The 16125-nt window shown below is 35.8% G+C and overlaps 1 protein-coding gene across 1 annotated transcript in view; it reads right to left on the bottom strand.

The window, feature by feature from the left end:
- Positions 1 to 341: 341 nt before the first annotated feature.
- The window catches only part of LOC128553867 (myb-like protein X), a gene marked incomplete at its 3' end in the record, with an annotated part of 29118 nt that continues 13334 nt past the window's right edge, over positions 342 to 16125 (bottom strand). Inside the window, exons 3-6 of the mRNA XM_053535059.1 lie at positions 13241 to 14577; positions 10863 to 10912; positions 8653 to 8805; positions 342 to 550 (exon numbers count right to left, since the gene is read on the bottom strand). Coding sequence (XP_053391034.1) covers positions 342 to 550; positions 8653 to 8805; positions 10863 to 10912; positions 13241 to 14577 — 1749 coding nt within the window. The remainder of the gene's footprint in view (positions 551 to 8652; positions 8806 to 10862; positions 10913 to 13240; positions 14578 to 16125) is intronic.

A 16125-nucleotide genomic window follows, 5' to 3' on the forward strand; every position in this document is an offset into this window, starting at 1 on the left:
CGATAGTGTCTCGCCTACTACAAGTGGCAGAAATAAATATGTAGTGAATAATGGTAACAACAGCACCATATATGGGTGGCATCACTTGTCTGCAAATGCTGGACAATATGTAAGAAAAGAATTATAGTTCAGATGTATAACTCAAATTTTCTAAGTGCAAAAAAGCCATAATGCTAACAAAATGCAGGGTCTTGAAATACATTGTTCCCTAATGATGATAAACAAGTGAGCAAAGTTTTGAAGCTGTAGCTCTTACAGTGTTTGAGATAAAAACAATCAAGTGACGACAATAAAGCGTAGATTTTTTTTTTCAAAAATCAGACAAGCTAAAAATAGCTTACCTATGCTTTTCAACTTCAAAGACACTGTAAGATCCCTGTCATAGCCTTCTCCTGTTTTGTAATTTTTCATATAATGATCCCAGTATTCCTTCTCTGGTTTATCTTGTTTGATTATTACGTATTTGTAGGGTATTGAAGAGCCTCCTGCTACAAGGCGTGTTGGAATCATTTCTTCATAGACCATCTCATAGATAAATCCCTCAATTTTCCTGCAAAAGTATTATAAGATGAACAATTTATATATACTGCACAGATAAAACTTGGTACATTGACACTCAGGGGACCAAGGTCGTTACTTTTAAAAAACCAAAATTTCACTAAAAATGACACTACACATGTTTTTGGAATGAGTCTTCAAATTTTTTTCAAGACAGCAGAAATTTTAAGATTAGACAAGAGGGCCATGATGACCCTATATCGCTCACCTGAGTATCATTGCTTTAACCAAAAACAAAAAGAAAAAAATTCTTACAAGGTACAGATATGTCAAAATACACCTAAAAATTGGAGATACCATCCATGTTGTACCACAGTGGTCTTGGTTTTTCCCTACAGCCAATAATAAAAAAGTTATTAAATAAGCTATTTATAGTAACATAAAATTAAAATTTAATCATAAATGAAGCTGCTGTTGTGCAGACAAGGTCAAAATAGCTAATTCTGGCCTTATCAGGGGCCATAACTCTGGAACCCATATAAGAATCTGGCCAGTTCAAGAAAGGAACCAAGATCTTATGGTGACACAAGTTTTGTGCAAGTTTGGTAAAAATCAATTCATAAATAAAGCTGCTATTGTGCAGACAAGGTCAAAATAGCTAATTTTGAGCCTTTCAGGGGTCATAACTCTGGAACCCATAAAGGGATATGGCCAGTTCCAGAAAGAAACCAAGATCTTATGGTGATACAAGTTTTTATGTGCAGACAAGGTCAAAATAGCTAATTTTGTCCCTTTCAGGGGCCATAACTCTGGAACCCATAATGGGATCTGGCCAGTTCAAGAAAGGAACGAACCGAGATCTTATGGTGATACAAGTTGTGTGCAAGTTTGGTTAAAATAAAATTACAAATGAAACCACTATCATGCAGACAAGAAATTGTTGACGGACGGACGGACGTGCGCATGGACTGACGATGGACGAAGGGTGATCACAAAAGCTCACCTTGTCACTATGTTACAGTTGAGCTAAAAATATGAGATACTGAGTTTCAACCATTTTTCATCAACACAAAACTCTTGATAATTTATATGAAATTCAACCACTATATTTACTGTTAATAAATGTAAGACACATCAGATCAAAAGCAAGGTTTTTAAATAGCAGTTACATGCAGTAATTATAATTTAGCATGTTTCAAAAAATTAGAAACAATAACCTTCAATCCTTACAATCTCTTGAAACTAGCTTGAAATTAGTTAGCTAGGAAATCAAAGGGGTTGATTTTTTAAAGTTAAGTATATCTTTTGAATGGGTAAATATATAACATGAAATGTCTATGATGGTGTACTCAACTATCCGAGACCTTTCCACATAACACTAGAAAGCATACAAAAGCTTGAAAGTTTGAAAAAGGGTCAAAATTAGGTAACCTTAAGTAGGAGATTTGGAACTGGATTAATAATGGTCATTTCATGATGTCAAAGACTTCTGGGGAGTTCGAAAGCATTCAGTACAACAGTCCCTGAGAAATCTGCTAAAGTATAGACCTTTTTCTATAAAATTCAAAAAATGAACAAGAGGACCATGATGGTCCTGAATCGCTCACCTGTCCCCAAATGACCCAGTTTTGAACTGAGTGTGACGTCGTTTTTTCTATTATTTGACACAGTGACGTAGTTTTTGAGCTCATGTGACCTAGTTTTGAACTTGACCTTGATATCATCAAGATGAACATTCAGACCAACTTTCATACAGATCCCATGAAAAATATGGCCTCTAAAGAGGTCACAAGGTTTTTTATTATTTGACCTACTGACCTAGTTATTGAAAGCACGTGACCCAGTTTCAAACTTGACCTAGATATCATCAAGGTGAACATTCTGACCAATTTTTATGAAGATCCATTCAAAAGTATGGCCTATAGACAGGTCACAAGGTTTTTCTATTTTCAGACCTACTGACCTAGTTTTTCACTGCACTTGACCTAGTTTCGAATTTGACCGAGATATCATCAAGATGAACATTCAGACCAACTTTCATAAAGATCCCATGAAAAATATGGCCTCTAGAGAGGTCACAAGGTTTTTTATTATTTGACCTACTGACCTAGTTTTTGATGGCACTTGACCCACTTTCGAACTTGACTGAGATATCATCAAGATGAACATTCAGACCAACTTTCATAAAGATCCCATGAAAAATATGGCCTCTAGAGAGGTCACAAGGTTTTTTATTATTTGACCTACTGACCTAGTTTTTGAAGGCACTTGACCCACTTTCGAACTTGACCTAGATATCATCAAGGTGAACATTCTGACCAATTTTTATGAAGATCCATTCACAAGTATGGCCTCTAGAGAGGTCACAAGGTTTTTTCTATTTTTAGACCTACTGACCTAGTTTTTGACCGCAGTTGACCCAGTTTCGAACTTGACCTAGATATCATCAAGATGAACATTAAGACCAACTTTCATACAGATCCCATGAAAAATATGGCCTCTAGAGAGGTCATAAGGTTTTTTTATTATTTGACCTACTGACCTAGTTATTGAAGTCGCATCACCCAGTTTCGAACTTGACCTAGACATCATCAAGGTGAACATTCTGACCAATTTTCATGAAGATCCATTCACAAGTATGGCCTCTAGAGAGGTCACAAGGTTTTTCTATTTTTAGACCTACTGACCTAGTTTTTGACCGCAGTTGACCCAGTTTCGAACTTGACCTAGATATTATCAAGATTAACATTCAGACCAATTTTCATACAGATCCAATGAAAAATATGGCCTCTAGAGAGGTCACAAGGTTTTTCTATTTTTAGACCTACTGACCTAGTTTTGGACCGCATGTGACCCAGTTTCGAACTTGACCTAGATATCATCAAGATGAACATTCTGATCAACTTTCATAAAGATCCCATTAAAAATGTGACCTCTAAAGTGGTCACAAGCAAACGTTTACAGACGGACGGACGACGGACGTCACGCGATCACAAAAGCTCACCTTGTCACTTTGTGACAGGTGAGCTAAAAAAAGCATAATTCTACCAAGATGTAAGCTTAGTTATGAAACTTGCCATCTGAGGTCGTGACAAGACACCAAAGAAGTGTACTGAAATTTGAAACATTTGATAGTTTCTGAGAAACACTTGGCCAGGCTTACATTTATAACATTTCTATCTTAAAAAGTGGTATATGTTATGTAACATGTCCTGGGCAATTGTATTAGATGCTGAAGAAATGTGTGGCCCTTGAAAGCATTTGGCCTAGTAATTTTTGAGCAGCCTGCTTACATGCAAAACTTCCCAAAAAAAATTCTTAGTTAAAAAGGGGCATAATTTTTGACAAATTAAAAGTTATGTTACTTGTTATTATTTGTGACAAATTAATAGTTATGTTACTTGTTATTATTTGTGACAAATTAAAAGTTATAAAGTTATGTTACTTGTTATTATTTGTGACAAATTAATAGTTATGTTACTTGTTATTACAGTGTAACTTCCGAAAACCGGACCTTCTGAAAACCGGAAACCTTTGAAAACTGCACGAAAGTCAAGGTCCCATTTTTTCTGTTCTTATTTCTATATATTATTAACCTCTGAAAACCGTAACTTCCGAATTCTGAAAACCGGACGATTTTTGAAGCACCGTTTATATTTTAACACTAAAATTGACTTCTGAAAACCGGACAGAAAAATATTTGCTTGATTAAAAGTGTCACTTGATAATCCACAAACGCTGTCAACATGTTTTTTTGTTTATTTATTAGCGGTGCGCGTTTATTTTGACACGCTATATAATCACAACGATCATTTGATGCGAAAGTAAGGAAGTAATTAGCGATTATTTTCGTTTGTATTCAATTTATGAAAACATGATGAATTAAATATCTTATGTGTTAAAAACTTTCTTAATGTTTGAACAACAGAACGATAGATGTTTTAAATGATTAGTTTCATCGAATAAACTATGCATTATCAACATTAATTAAAATTTAATGTTGATGAACTCGGGACTCCAAAGATGGTAAAATGTAAGTGGAAAATGATTAAGTAAATGCTATTATTAAAGTTCTGTTGTTTCTTCTTATACTTGTTATTTATGTATTTATTATCCTTAATGTTTGTAAATAATTAATTAATAATCTAATAAATTAATTGATCAATATGAAATTGTAAAGTTAAAAAGGATAAAAATCTCCTTCATCCTACGTGTAAGAAAACATAACTCTTGTGCACCACGTCCACTTTGCCCACAAACTTTCAAACTTCTGAATTCCGGAAACTTCCAAAAACCGAACTTTTAGGCTGGTCCGGAGGTCGTTCGGTTTTCGGAAGTTACACTGTATTTGTTTATTTGTGACAAATTAATAGTTATGTTACTTGCCCTGTGAGGTCATCTAATGATACAGGAGACATGTGTGACATTTGAAAGTATTTTGCATAGCAATTTTTGAGAAACAGGTTTACATGCAAGTCTTTAGTGACACAGAAGTCTATGAAAGGCTGACAACAAAAACTTTCATACAAATCATATGTGACATGGTACAGTTACTAACATATACTGATATATCCAACTGATTTGCTTGAAATAGTAAATCTGGAGCATAAGTTCTAAATTAAATTTAAAGACACATCTGACAGCTTCCATTATGTACATGCATATAGGCAAACATTTTTCCAACTGACAGGATTTCTTTTAAACTTTGTGTACTGATTAAGAATAAAGTTTAAAACATAAATATGTATTAACAAGAGGGTCACTGACCCTAAATCACTCACCTGTGTACAAGGCTTCATTAGTGTGTTTGTAGAAGTACAGAGTTAGGTTTCTTCTATGTTAGCCTATATTATATACATGTCACACATCCTTTCCAACCAAGAGCAATACTTGGAACAATTATGGAAGACATTACAAATGTTATATCACATGCTAAATATCAAGGCTCTAGCTATAATTATTGATTCAGAGAAGAAAAGTGACCCCACTCCCTGGCAGCCATGTTTTTTGACAAATCAGAAAAATTTTAACAATCTTGGTAGAGGGTCACACAAGAACCATTTGTGCAAAATTATTTTAAAAGCCAGCCAGCAGTTTCACACAAAAAAGATTTTTAAAGTTTCCACTATATACATATAGGGAAAAGTGACCACGCCCTCTGGCAGCCATGTATTTTGACGAATAAAACTAATTTGAACAATCTTGGTAGAGTGTCACACATCTGTGTAAAATTATACTAAAATCGGACAAGCAGTTTCATACAAGAAGATTTTTTAAGTTTCCTCTATATACATATATGGAACAGTGACCATGCCTTCTGGCGACCATGTTTTTTGATGAATCAATATAATTTGCAAAGTCTTGGTAGAGGGTAGCATATTAGAACCATTTGTGTGAAATTATTTCAAAATCGGACCATCGGATTAGGAGGAGATGTTGTTTGAAGTTTTTTCTATTTTTAGCTCAGGCAGCCCGTATGTCCAACCAAGCGGAACCGTTTGAATAACTTTGGTAGAAGACCACCCAAGGAACATCGTGGCCAAGTTTCATCAAAATCAATGTAGTGGTTTTGCAGGAGATATCGTTTAAACACAAATGTTGACCACTGATGACTTTATGCACGCACGCATGCACGGACGGACGGACAACAGACACAGCATGATCACATTACCTCACCATGAGCACTTCTTGCTCAGGTGAGCTAAAAATCATAGGTATCTGTGCTTGATCTAAAATTATCTGCCCTTGAAAATAGATTTTTCAGTATTTTCCGACTTTCAAGGGCAGACAATTCATGACCAAAGCTGGGTAACCTATAATTTGCTTTATTTCATGTTTGGCCTAAAAAAATTCTTTGTTTCCGGTAACATGCTCAAAAAAAAATTGGGTAGGTAAGATTTATTTTTTATTAAGGGAGACTTTTCGGAAATTATTTTTGTGTCAAACAAGAGCTGTCAGTTGACAGCGCGCTCGACTATTCTCAGTGCTTGATAGTATAATATAAGCTATGAGTAAAACTTTAACATTACAACAAGAGCTCGTCGAACACGAAATGCCCCCCTTGATGCATTCAGTAATTGCACATGGAACAGAAATTATTTGCTCACTGTAAACAAAAGTTCTACTGTTCTGGTTTAATGCGACATTGACCTTTGACCTATTGACCTCAAAATCAACAGGGGTCATCTGCTGGTCATGATCAACCTCCCTATTAAGTTTAGTGATCCTAGGCCCAAAAGTTCTCAAGGTATCGTTTGGAAAGGGTTTAACTGTTCCGGGTCAATGTGACCTTGACCTTTAGCCTACAGACATCAAAATCTATAGGGGTCATCTACAGGTCATGACCAACCTTCCTATCAAGTTTCATGATTCTAGGCCCAAGCATTCTCAAGTTATTGTCTGGAAATGGTTTAAATGTTCCAGGTCACTGTAACCTTGACCTTTGACCTAATAATCTTAAAATCAATAGGGGTCATCTGCTGGTCATGATGAACCACTCTATCATCTTTCATGACCCTTGGCCCACAAGCGTTCTCAAGTTAACGTCCAGAAACTGTTTAACTGTTCCTGGCCAATCTAACCTCAAACTTTGACCAAATGACCTCAAAATCGATAGGGGTCATCTGCTGGTCATGACCAATCTCCAAATCAATTTTCCTGATCCTAGGCCCAAGCATTCTTGAGTTATGGCCCGGAAACCGTTTTACTGTTCCTGGCCACTGTGACCTTGACCTTCGACCTACTGACCTCAAAATCAATAGGGGTCATCTGCTGGTCATGATCAATCTCCCTAACAAGTTTCATGATCCTAGGCCCAAGCGTTCTTGAGTTATCATCCAGAAACCATTTAACTGGTCCGGGTCACTGTGACCTTGACCTTTGACATACAGATCTCAAAATCAGTAGGGGCCATCTGCTGTCACGACCAACCTTCCTATCAACTTTCATGATCCTAGGCCCAAACATTCTTGAGTTATCATCCGGAAACGGATTGGTCTACATACAGACCGACCGACCGACCAACAGACTGACCGACATCTGCAAAATAATATACCCCTCTTTCTTCGAAGGGGGGCATAATAAGCATATTCTAAGTCGAAAAGGGGCCATAATTCAGTCAAAATGCTTGATAGAGTTGTCTGCTCCTGTTTACAGACTGGGGTCATGATGGTAAACAAGTATGCAAAATATGAAAGCAATATCTCAATGGACTTTGAAAATATTTGGGGTGGTATGCAAACTTTAACATCACAATAAGCATATTCTAAGTCGAAAAGGGGCCATAACTCAGTCAAAATGCTTGATAGAGTTGTCTGCTCCTGTTTACAGAATGGGGTCATGATGGTAAACAAGTATGCAAAATATGAAAGCAATATCTCAATGGACTTTGAAAATATTTGGGGTGGTATGCAAACTTTAACATTTGTGTGACGCTCATGCTAACGCTAACGCCGACGCCGGGGTGAGTAGGATAGCTCCCCTATTCTTTGAATAGTCAAGCTAAAAATGAATACAAATCAGGGGATTAAGCCTTTACAGCATCACAAAGTTGATTTCTAACATCACTGACCATGTTTTTAGTTAAAAAGTTGAAAAAAATATTCTCCAAGGCCATAAAAACATTTAGGGTTGGGTCAAAAATTTAGGGTAGGTCAGGATAATGGAATTGAACAATTTGTTTTTTTTTACGCCTTTCTGTTTTTTATTTGATTCTCAGTCAGTAAACACAGTTTAAAGAAGAAATTCTATCACTAAGAAAATTTTGCCCCATTTCAATATTGACACTGTTCAACTATTGTCCTTGACTATGAACATGATAAAATGATATCTCAAAGTCCTGTCTTTCCCATGGACCTAATTTCTTTAAACTTTGTATACTGAATGCAAATCTGACTAAAACAGAAATATAACTTAAAATACACAGTTTCTTTGCCTTAATCTTGAATGATCTGCCCTTGAAAATTGGGTTTTTTAGTATTTTCTGATTTTCAAGGGCATATAATTCAAGATCAAGCAATATTTCCATTTCAAACTTCATTATCAGTCAGGACACATACTCTAAAGAAATCTGGCCATAGAATTCTTTGCGCATATACATATAGGAAACTGTCCGATGTGTCTTTAAATGAAAACAAACAGTTCTTTATGCTTTACCTTTTTTCTCTCATTAAGCGATCCTTTTTTTTCCAGCCTCCCATTTCCTTGTTGCCCATGACTAATATACATTTGTCTTTTGAAGGTTCAAACCTGAACTCTTCACTTGTCAAAACATGAAACTGAATTTTTATACACTTCTCATTAAATTTCCTGAAAACAAGTAAAACAAACTATACAGGGCAATAATATATCCTAAAAACAATAGAAGTCAAACAGAAGCTATAATAACAGAATTATATGCTAAGAAATATGGGGCCTATAAATACAAAATCCTCTTCTTTATGTTTCAACTCTTTTAAAGCTTTATGACACTAAACTTAAGCATGCTGAATAAAATTGTTCCATATTGTTATTTGTTGCAAGAAAACAGAAACTGTACAGTTCACTTGCAGCCCACTTTGTCATCAGGCAAGCAAAAATAACAAGGCAGTCTGAAAGACAGCTATATCCCTGCCACTGTTATGGATAGTGAAAGGATTGATGGTATTTTGTGGAAGCATTGACATTGTAAAGTATATTTTAGAGTCAATGTATGTCAACATCAATGAATTTGAATATCCTTCAAGGAGTTTAGATGATACAAAGCAGACACAAAATCGAAGGCTCAAACCTTTGACCTGACCTTGAGCCGACATGACTGACTCATGAGTTCTGCACATAGCCTTGATGAGGTGATAATCTGATCCAAGTTCCATGAAAATCCTTCAAGGGTTTTAGGAGATACAGAGCAGACATAAAATGGAAGGCTCAAACCTTTGACCTCGAGTTGTCACCTTGACCTTGAGTCAACATGGCTGACTCATGAGTTTTGCACATTATCTTGATGAGGTGATCATGTGACCCAAGTTTCAAGAAACTCCCTCAAGGGGTTTAGGAGATCAGAGCGGACACAAAATGTTATGGATGAATAGGACAGAAGGATGAAAGGAGACCATTCCTATAATCCCCCAACCACTTACGGCGGGGTATTAACCCTTAGCCTGCTGCAGGCGAATTTAACAGCCTTTGCAAACAGCTTGGAACCAGATCAGACGCCGATTAAATCGGCGTCTGATCAGGTTCCAAGCTGTTTGCTACTCTGACAATATTTCTTCCAATTTTGGAGCAAATAGAATGAACTTTACAATTTTAGCAGACGACATTTGCAGCAGACGACAATTTACCTAGCATGCTAAAGGTTAATAAACTTTATATAACAGGTCTAAACTGCTCACCTTAAGAGGACTGCAACCTTTAGAGATAGCTTCTGAGCAACTTTGGTGATTATTAATTGAGCAATTCATCAAGTCTAATTATGAATTTACAGGATTTTCTTTCTTACACCGTGGCAGCCCCTAAATAGAACCAAGTACCACCATTTGAAAAAAATAGGGAGGGGACTTTATTATGATGCTACAGATAAAATTTGATGAAGATCCATCACATGACTCATTGGAAGTTTTTTAAAGAATAATTCCGTTCTAAGATCTAGTGGCCCCTAAATGGGGCCAGTATCCACTTTAGAAAAATTTGGGAGAAGACCTTATAATAATGCTACAGACAAAATTTGATGAAGATCCATCAATCAGTTCATGAGTATAAGTTGTTTAAAATTATTCCTATTTTAGCTATCATAAAGGAATCCAACAAGGGACCAAGTGCCTCCACTAAGAGAGGCTACAGACAAACTTTGATGAAGATCCATCAACCTGTTCATGAAAAGAATTTTTACTGAATTTTCTACTTACACCTCTAATGGTCCCTAAAAGCAGTCAAGTGTCCCTATTTGAACAAATTTTAAGAAAATCTTACAATGATGCTACAGACCAAGTTTTATGAAGAGTTGTTGAAAGGTATTACTATTTTTAACTCCAGTGACCTCATAAATGGTTTAACATCTCCCAGTTGAAAGAATTTGGAATCAGACCTAAAAATGATGCTATAGACCAAGTTTGATGAAGATCTGTTGAGTGATTCATGTAGTTTCAACGAATTTCTCTTTCTAGCTCTGGCAGCCCCTAAAAGGGGCTAAGCTCAACTGTTTGTAAAACCTTGACAGTGGTCTATCCAAGTATGTGATGTAATTCTGACCAGCAGTTTCAGACGATGTTTAAGTAAAAATGTTGACGCAGGATGATGGATACTTGAACATTTACCTATACAAGGTGCAGATGAGCTAAAAAAACAATACCTTAAAGCAACACAATTTTCTGATACTGTGTACTTACCTTTCAGCAGCTTTAAGTTGTTTATCCTCTGTTTTTGATGGCTTCTTTGACTAGAAAACAAAACACCAAACTAGAGCTATCACTGAAGGTAATGAATGTATACTCCCCCCCCCCCCCCACCCACAAGCACTGACACAGTGCATTGCATTCTGGTGCAAACAAGACTGCATAACTATGTGGACTGTATGTATAAAGACTCTATGTATATAGTATATTAACAAAAAACAAGTTTCAAAAACTCTGCAGAATATTTATCTAAAAGAACGTAACATGCACCATGCACAAGTAGTGTTGGTACTTATCACTTCTGTGAAATTTCATTAAATTGTGTGCAAGGGTTCAGGAGATTAGGCACGTACAAGATTGCATATGCAGACTCTATGTATATAGTATAGTAACAAAAAACAAAGCCCAATAACTGTGCAGAATATTTTTCTGAAAGAACCTAACATGCACCATGCACAACTAGGGTTACTACTGATCACTTGTGTTAAGTTTTCATTAAGTTGTGTGCATGGGTTCTGGAGATTAGGCACACACAAGATTGCATATGCAGACTGTATGTACATGTATGTAGTATAGTAACAAAAATCAAAGTCCTGTAACTCTGCATTTTTTTTTCCGAAAGAACCTAACATGCACCATGCACAACTACTGTTGTTACTGATCACTTGTGTGAAGTTTCATTAAACTGTGTCAAGGGGATGAGGAGAGTTGGTGCACACAAGATTGTGTCTACCGACAGACAGACAGACAGACAGACAGACAGACAACCTGAAACCAGTATACCCCCCTTACAACTTTGTTGTCAGTGTGGGTGGGGGGCTTACAATGTACAATAAATAAGTGTTGATAACACAGACACTCAATGTTTCATGAAGATCAGGTAGGTAGAGACTGTGATCTACAGAGAGTTAATAAACTATCACTGTGGCCTCAGATGACCCAGTTTCAATTTCTACCTATATTTCAAAAAGACAAATCTTCTAACCATACTTCAAGAAGAGCAAGTACAAAATGTGGTCTATAAGTGTAAATTAGGCTTTTCTATTATTAAACCTAGTGACCAACATTAATACTCAAGATGACCAAGTGAGAAAATTAACTTGAAAGGAAGACAGTCTGATCAGGTTTTATGAAGATGTTAAAAATATAGCCTCTATGTTAATAAGATTTTCCTGTGATTTGATATAGTGATCTAGTTATTGACCCTAGATTACCCAGCTTCAACTGTTATCTAGATGTAATGAATCATGTAAATCAGGTACAAAATAATGACATTGGTGTTAAGATTTTTCTAACACATGACTTTGTTTCTTCACCTCAGATCACCCAGCATCAATATATTAAGGCAAATATTCTGACAAAGTTTCGTAAAAATTTAGTCAAAATTGTGACTTCTAGACAATTAACTGTAAAACTGTTGATGAAAAGATGACAAAAGACAAGCACACAGTGGAATAACTATAGCTTGCCTTGAGCATGAAGAGTTATAGAATCACAATTAAATTAAATTCCACTTTCATTTTAATATGCATTATACTATCTATATAGGGAAAAGTGACTAAGCCACCTGGTGGCCATGATTTCGACAAATTAGAATGATTTGAACAGTCTTGGTAGAGGGTCACATAAGGGCTATCAAATTTTGTGTGAAATCAATTTAAATCTGGTCAGTTGTTTCATACAAGAATTTTTTTTTAAGTTTTCAATATAAACATATTGGGAAGTGACCGCGCGCCCTGGCAGCCATTTTTTTTTTCATGAATCAGAATAATTTAAAGAATCTTGGTAGAGGATCATTTGTGTGAAATTATTTTAAAATCGGGCCAGCAGTTTCATACAAGAAGACTTTTTGAGTTTTCACTATGCACATTTAGGGAAAAGTGACCAAGCCCTCTGGCAGCCATGTTTTTTTAGAAATTGGAATAAACTGATCAAACTTGGTAGAAGGTCACACAAGGATTATCAGTGCAAAGTTATCTTAAAATTGGGCTTCAGTTTCATACAAGAAAATATTTAAAGTTCCCACTTTATACTTATAGGAAAGGTGACCATGCTCTCTGGCAGCCATACTTTTTGACAAATAATGTGATCACAAGCTCATCATGACAACTTTGTGCTCAGGTGAGCTAAAATATGTTTCTTTCTGTAACAACTGATACAGGTTGTTTCCTGAAGAAATATTGCTCAATATTCATTTGACTGTACCCTTCATTTTAATTTTGGGTAGTTCAATTCATTTTTTTTAAATATACATATTACTTTCTTATTTATAATTATCAAAGTATCATTATTACTCTCTCTTTTATAAAATTGTAAAAACTTTTATAAAGCTATGAATTTCATAGTATACTTTTCAATTATAGTAAGTATACCTGCTGCTTATTTGCTTTATTCTCTTCAGCAACTTTTGCCTTTGCTTTACTTCTTGTTTCCATCCCTGCAGGTTTATCAACGTCAGTTCCTTCCTTATCTGTTTGTCCATTACTCTCTGTAAAGTCATTTGAGTAAATTACAGTATCTTCAGCAGCCATGTCATTATCTGGAGGTGACAATGCCTCATTATTGTTTACATTATCATCTCCTCTGACTTGTTCATCATCCAAACCACCACCTGTGCTTGGTTTGTTGCTTAATGTAAACAGGTTATTTCCATATGGTGTTTTCACTTCATAGTTTCCTCCCATCTCATTCATGCCAAATGATCTTCCAGAACCAAATACCATTCCTGATTGCTCAGGAATGGTAATTTCAGTTCCACTACTGTTTTTGCTGTCCATCTTTTCTCTTGCATTTGTATCTTTATTTTTATTCTCACATTTCTCAGTCTTGTCTGTTGCTTTAGACTTATCATTTGAATCTTCTGCAACAGATTCATTGCTTGCAGTTAGTTCTGGTCCTTCGCTTATTTCTTCGGCATTTACTTCCCGATCTTTGTCAAGTCTGGTTTCTTCAGTCTCTTGTTTTCTTTTCTTCTCATTCTCTTTCTGGCTCTTACTTCGTTTTACCTGGCCATTTCCATAACTCTGTACTTCCATAGTGTCTTCTTCATCTTCTCCAACTTTGGCCTCAGCACTAGTTGTTCTCATGTCTTTCTTCTTATTCTCGTCATTGCTGTCAGTTTTTGTACTATCTACAATGTTTAGATTTCCTGGCTTATCTTTGCCAATATGGACTTCTTCCAGTTGTTCAGACAAGTCAGTCTTTGAGTTTTCATGAATTATGCTAATGTTTCCAATATCATTCTTTGAAATTTCAGCTTGTTCTTCTCCATTTTCAGTAGAAATATCACTCTCATTGACTGCCATTCCAGCATCATCCTCCAGTTTTGAATATGACTTATTTTCTGTTGCCTGAGCTGCTTCAGTGTTCACTGAAGCAGCATTGGAGATGTAAGTCATTTCTGAATGTGATTTATCAGAGTTCTCTGATCCACTACTGTCAGGTTTAATATTATTATCCTCATTTTCTTCTCTCTTTTCAGAATGGCCACCACTTTCCTCTGTCAAACTTCTATTTTCTTTCCTTTCTGCATCTATATTTTTTTCTCCCTTCATGATATTATCACCATCTCCATCTTTGGAACCTGCTGAAAGGACTGCATCATTTTTCACTACTAAATTGTTTTCTTTTCTCTCCGCCAGTGATTCCATGCCAGTTTTATCAACTCTTCCAGAAGATTCCACTTCTTTCATAACAGATGAATGTTGACCTGGAAGAAAAATCTTTAAATATGAGCTGTCAAACAGAAAACACTCTTCAAGCTACTTTCCACAGAACACAGAAGAAAATAAATTATTCTTCCATTTTGTGGTCAAATAATTTTGTTTTCAATATTAAAGCAGTGAATATAATTAAAATCATCTTATCACATGTTTGACGTCGCGCGAGTGTAATAAAGCCATTACATAACAAGAGCTGTCTGTAAAACAGCCAATGCTCGAGTATTCCAAATATTGTCCCAGAAGCAAGAAAATATTACCAAAAATTTTGAAATATCAAAAGAGTTTTCAGTTCAAAAGGGGACATAATTTGACCAAAATGCATGTCAGAGTTATTGGACTTGATGCTATCAACTAGTTTTATAACCCAAAAGGCACATGTGAAGTTTCAACTTTATCTGCATTTGTTCTGCAGATAGTAGCTTTCATGCAAAACTTTAACCAGAATTTTCTAAGTCCAAAAGGGGGCATAATTTGCCGAAAACACATGTCAGAGTTATGGGACTTGATCCAGTGAGGTTGGTAATTGATCTCATATACAGAGACTCTAGCATGTACCTTATTTTAAATTAGATTTATCTGTCACAGTTTTGATACCAGCAGTTGTCAATGTAAATCAATGACAAGGAATCAGTAAAACCTTATGATTGCTCCCCGTTGCATGTGTTGTCCCAATATATGGGGAATAACGTATTAGAAACAAAATAAATGGAGATAATAAAAAGAAGAAAATTGAATAAAGGGAGAAATTTAAGCATGGGGCATATCATTAAGTGTAATGTTTGCCTAATAGTATATCATTTTGTGAAGTTTCAATAAAATGCCAGACAAAAGTGTGACTGACAGATGGATGGACCGACGGACGTTACTACGGATGAACCTTTATTGGGTATTTTTTTTGTTATAAATTGCCCAACAAGCGACAATAAGAGGGTCATAAAGACCCTGGATCACTCACCACCTGAGTAATACGAGCTACATTTTTCAAATGTCAAACTGATGCTAAAATACTGGGAAAGTCAGTAGGTCACATTCATGGTCAATGAAATTCAGTTTTACGGTCTGTGTGCAAAACTGTGTATGTCATCCAAATTTCAAGGCTGTATCTTAAAGAACAAGAAAGTAGGTCAGTAGGTCAAGGTCACAGTCAAGTAACATCATATTACTTGGGGTCATCAGCTAATAATAATTAAACAGTCTTGGAAACAGGATCAGATAATTTTTAAGTATTTTTTCCTATATATTAATATATAATTTCCTATTTGACCCTAACGGGATAATTTGAACGATCTTGGTAGACATCACCACTAGATGATGCTACATACCAGATAGCAAAGCCCTAGGCCCTGTGGTTTTGGACAAGAAGATTTTAAAAGTTTTTTTTCCTTTCAGTTACCATGGCAACCAGAGTTCTGCATGAAATTCAATTCTATGAAAAGTTTTGAAAGGGGGCCACCCAAGGATCATTCCTGTGAAGTTTGGTGTAATTCTGCCAAGCGGTTTTCAAGAAGAAGATTTTTTTAGAAAATGTTGACGGA

This window comes from Mercenaria mercenaria, unplaced genomic scaffold (assembly GCF_021730395.1).
Source record: "Mercenaria mercenaria strain notata unplaced genomic scaffold, MADL_Memer_1 contig_4413, whole genome shotgun sequence".
Lineage (NCBI taxonomy): Eukaryota > Metazoa > Mollusca > Bivalvia > Venerida > Veneridae > Mercenaria > Mercenaria mercenaria.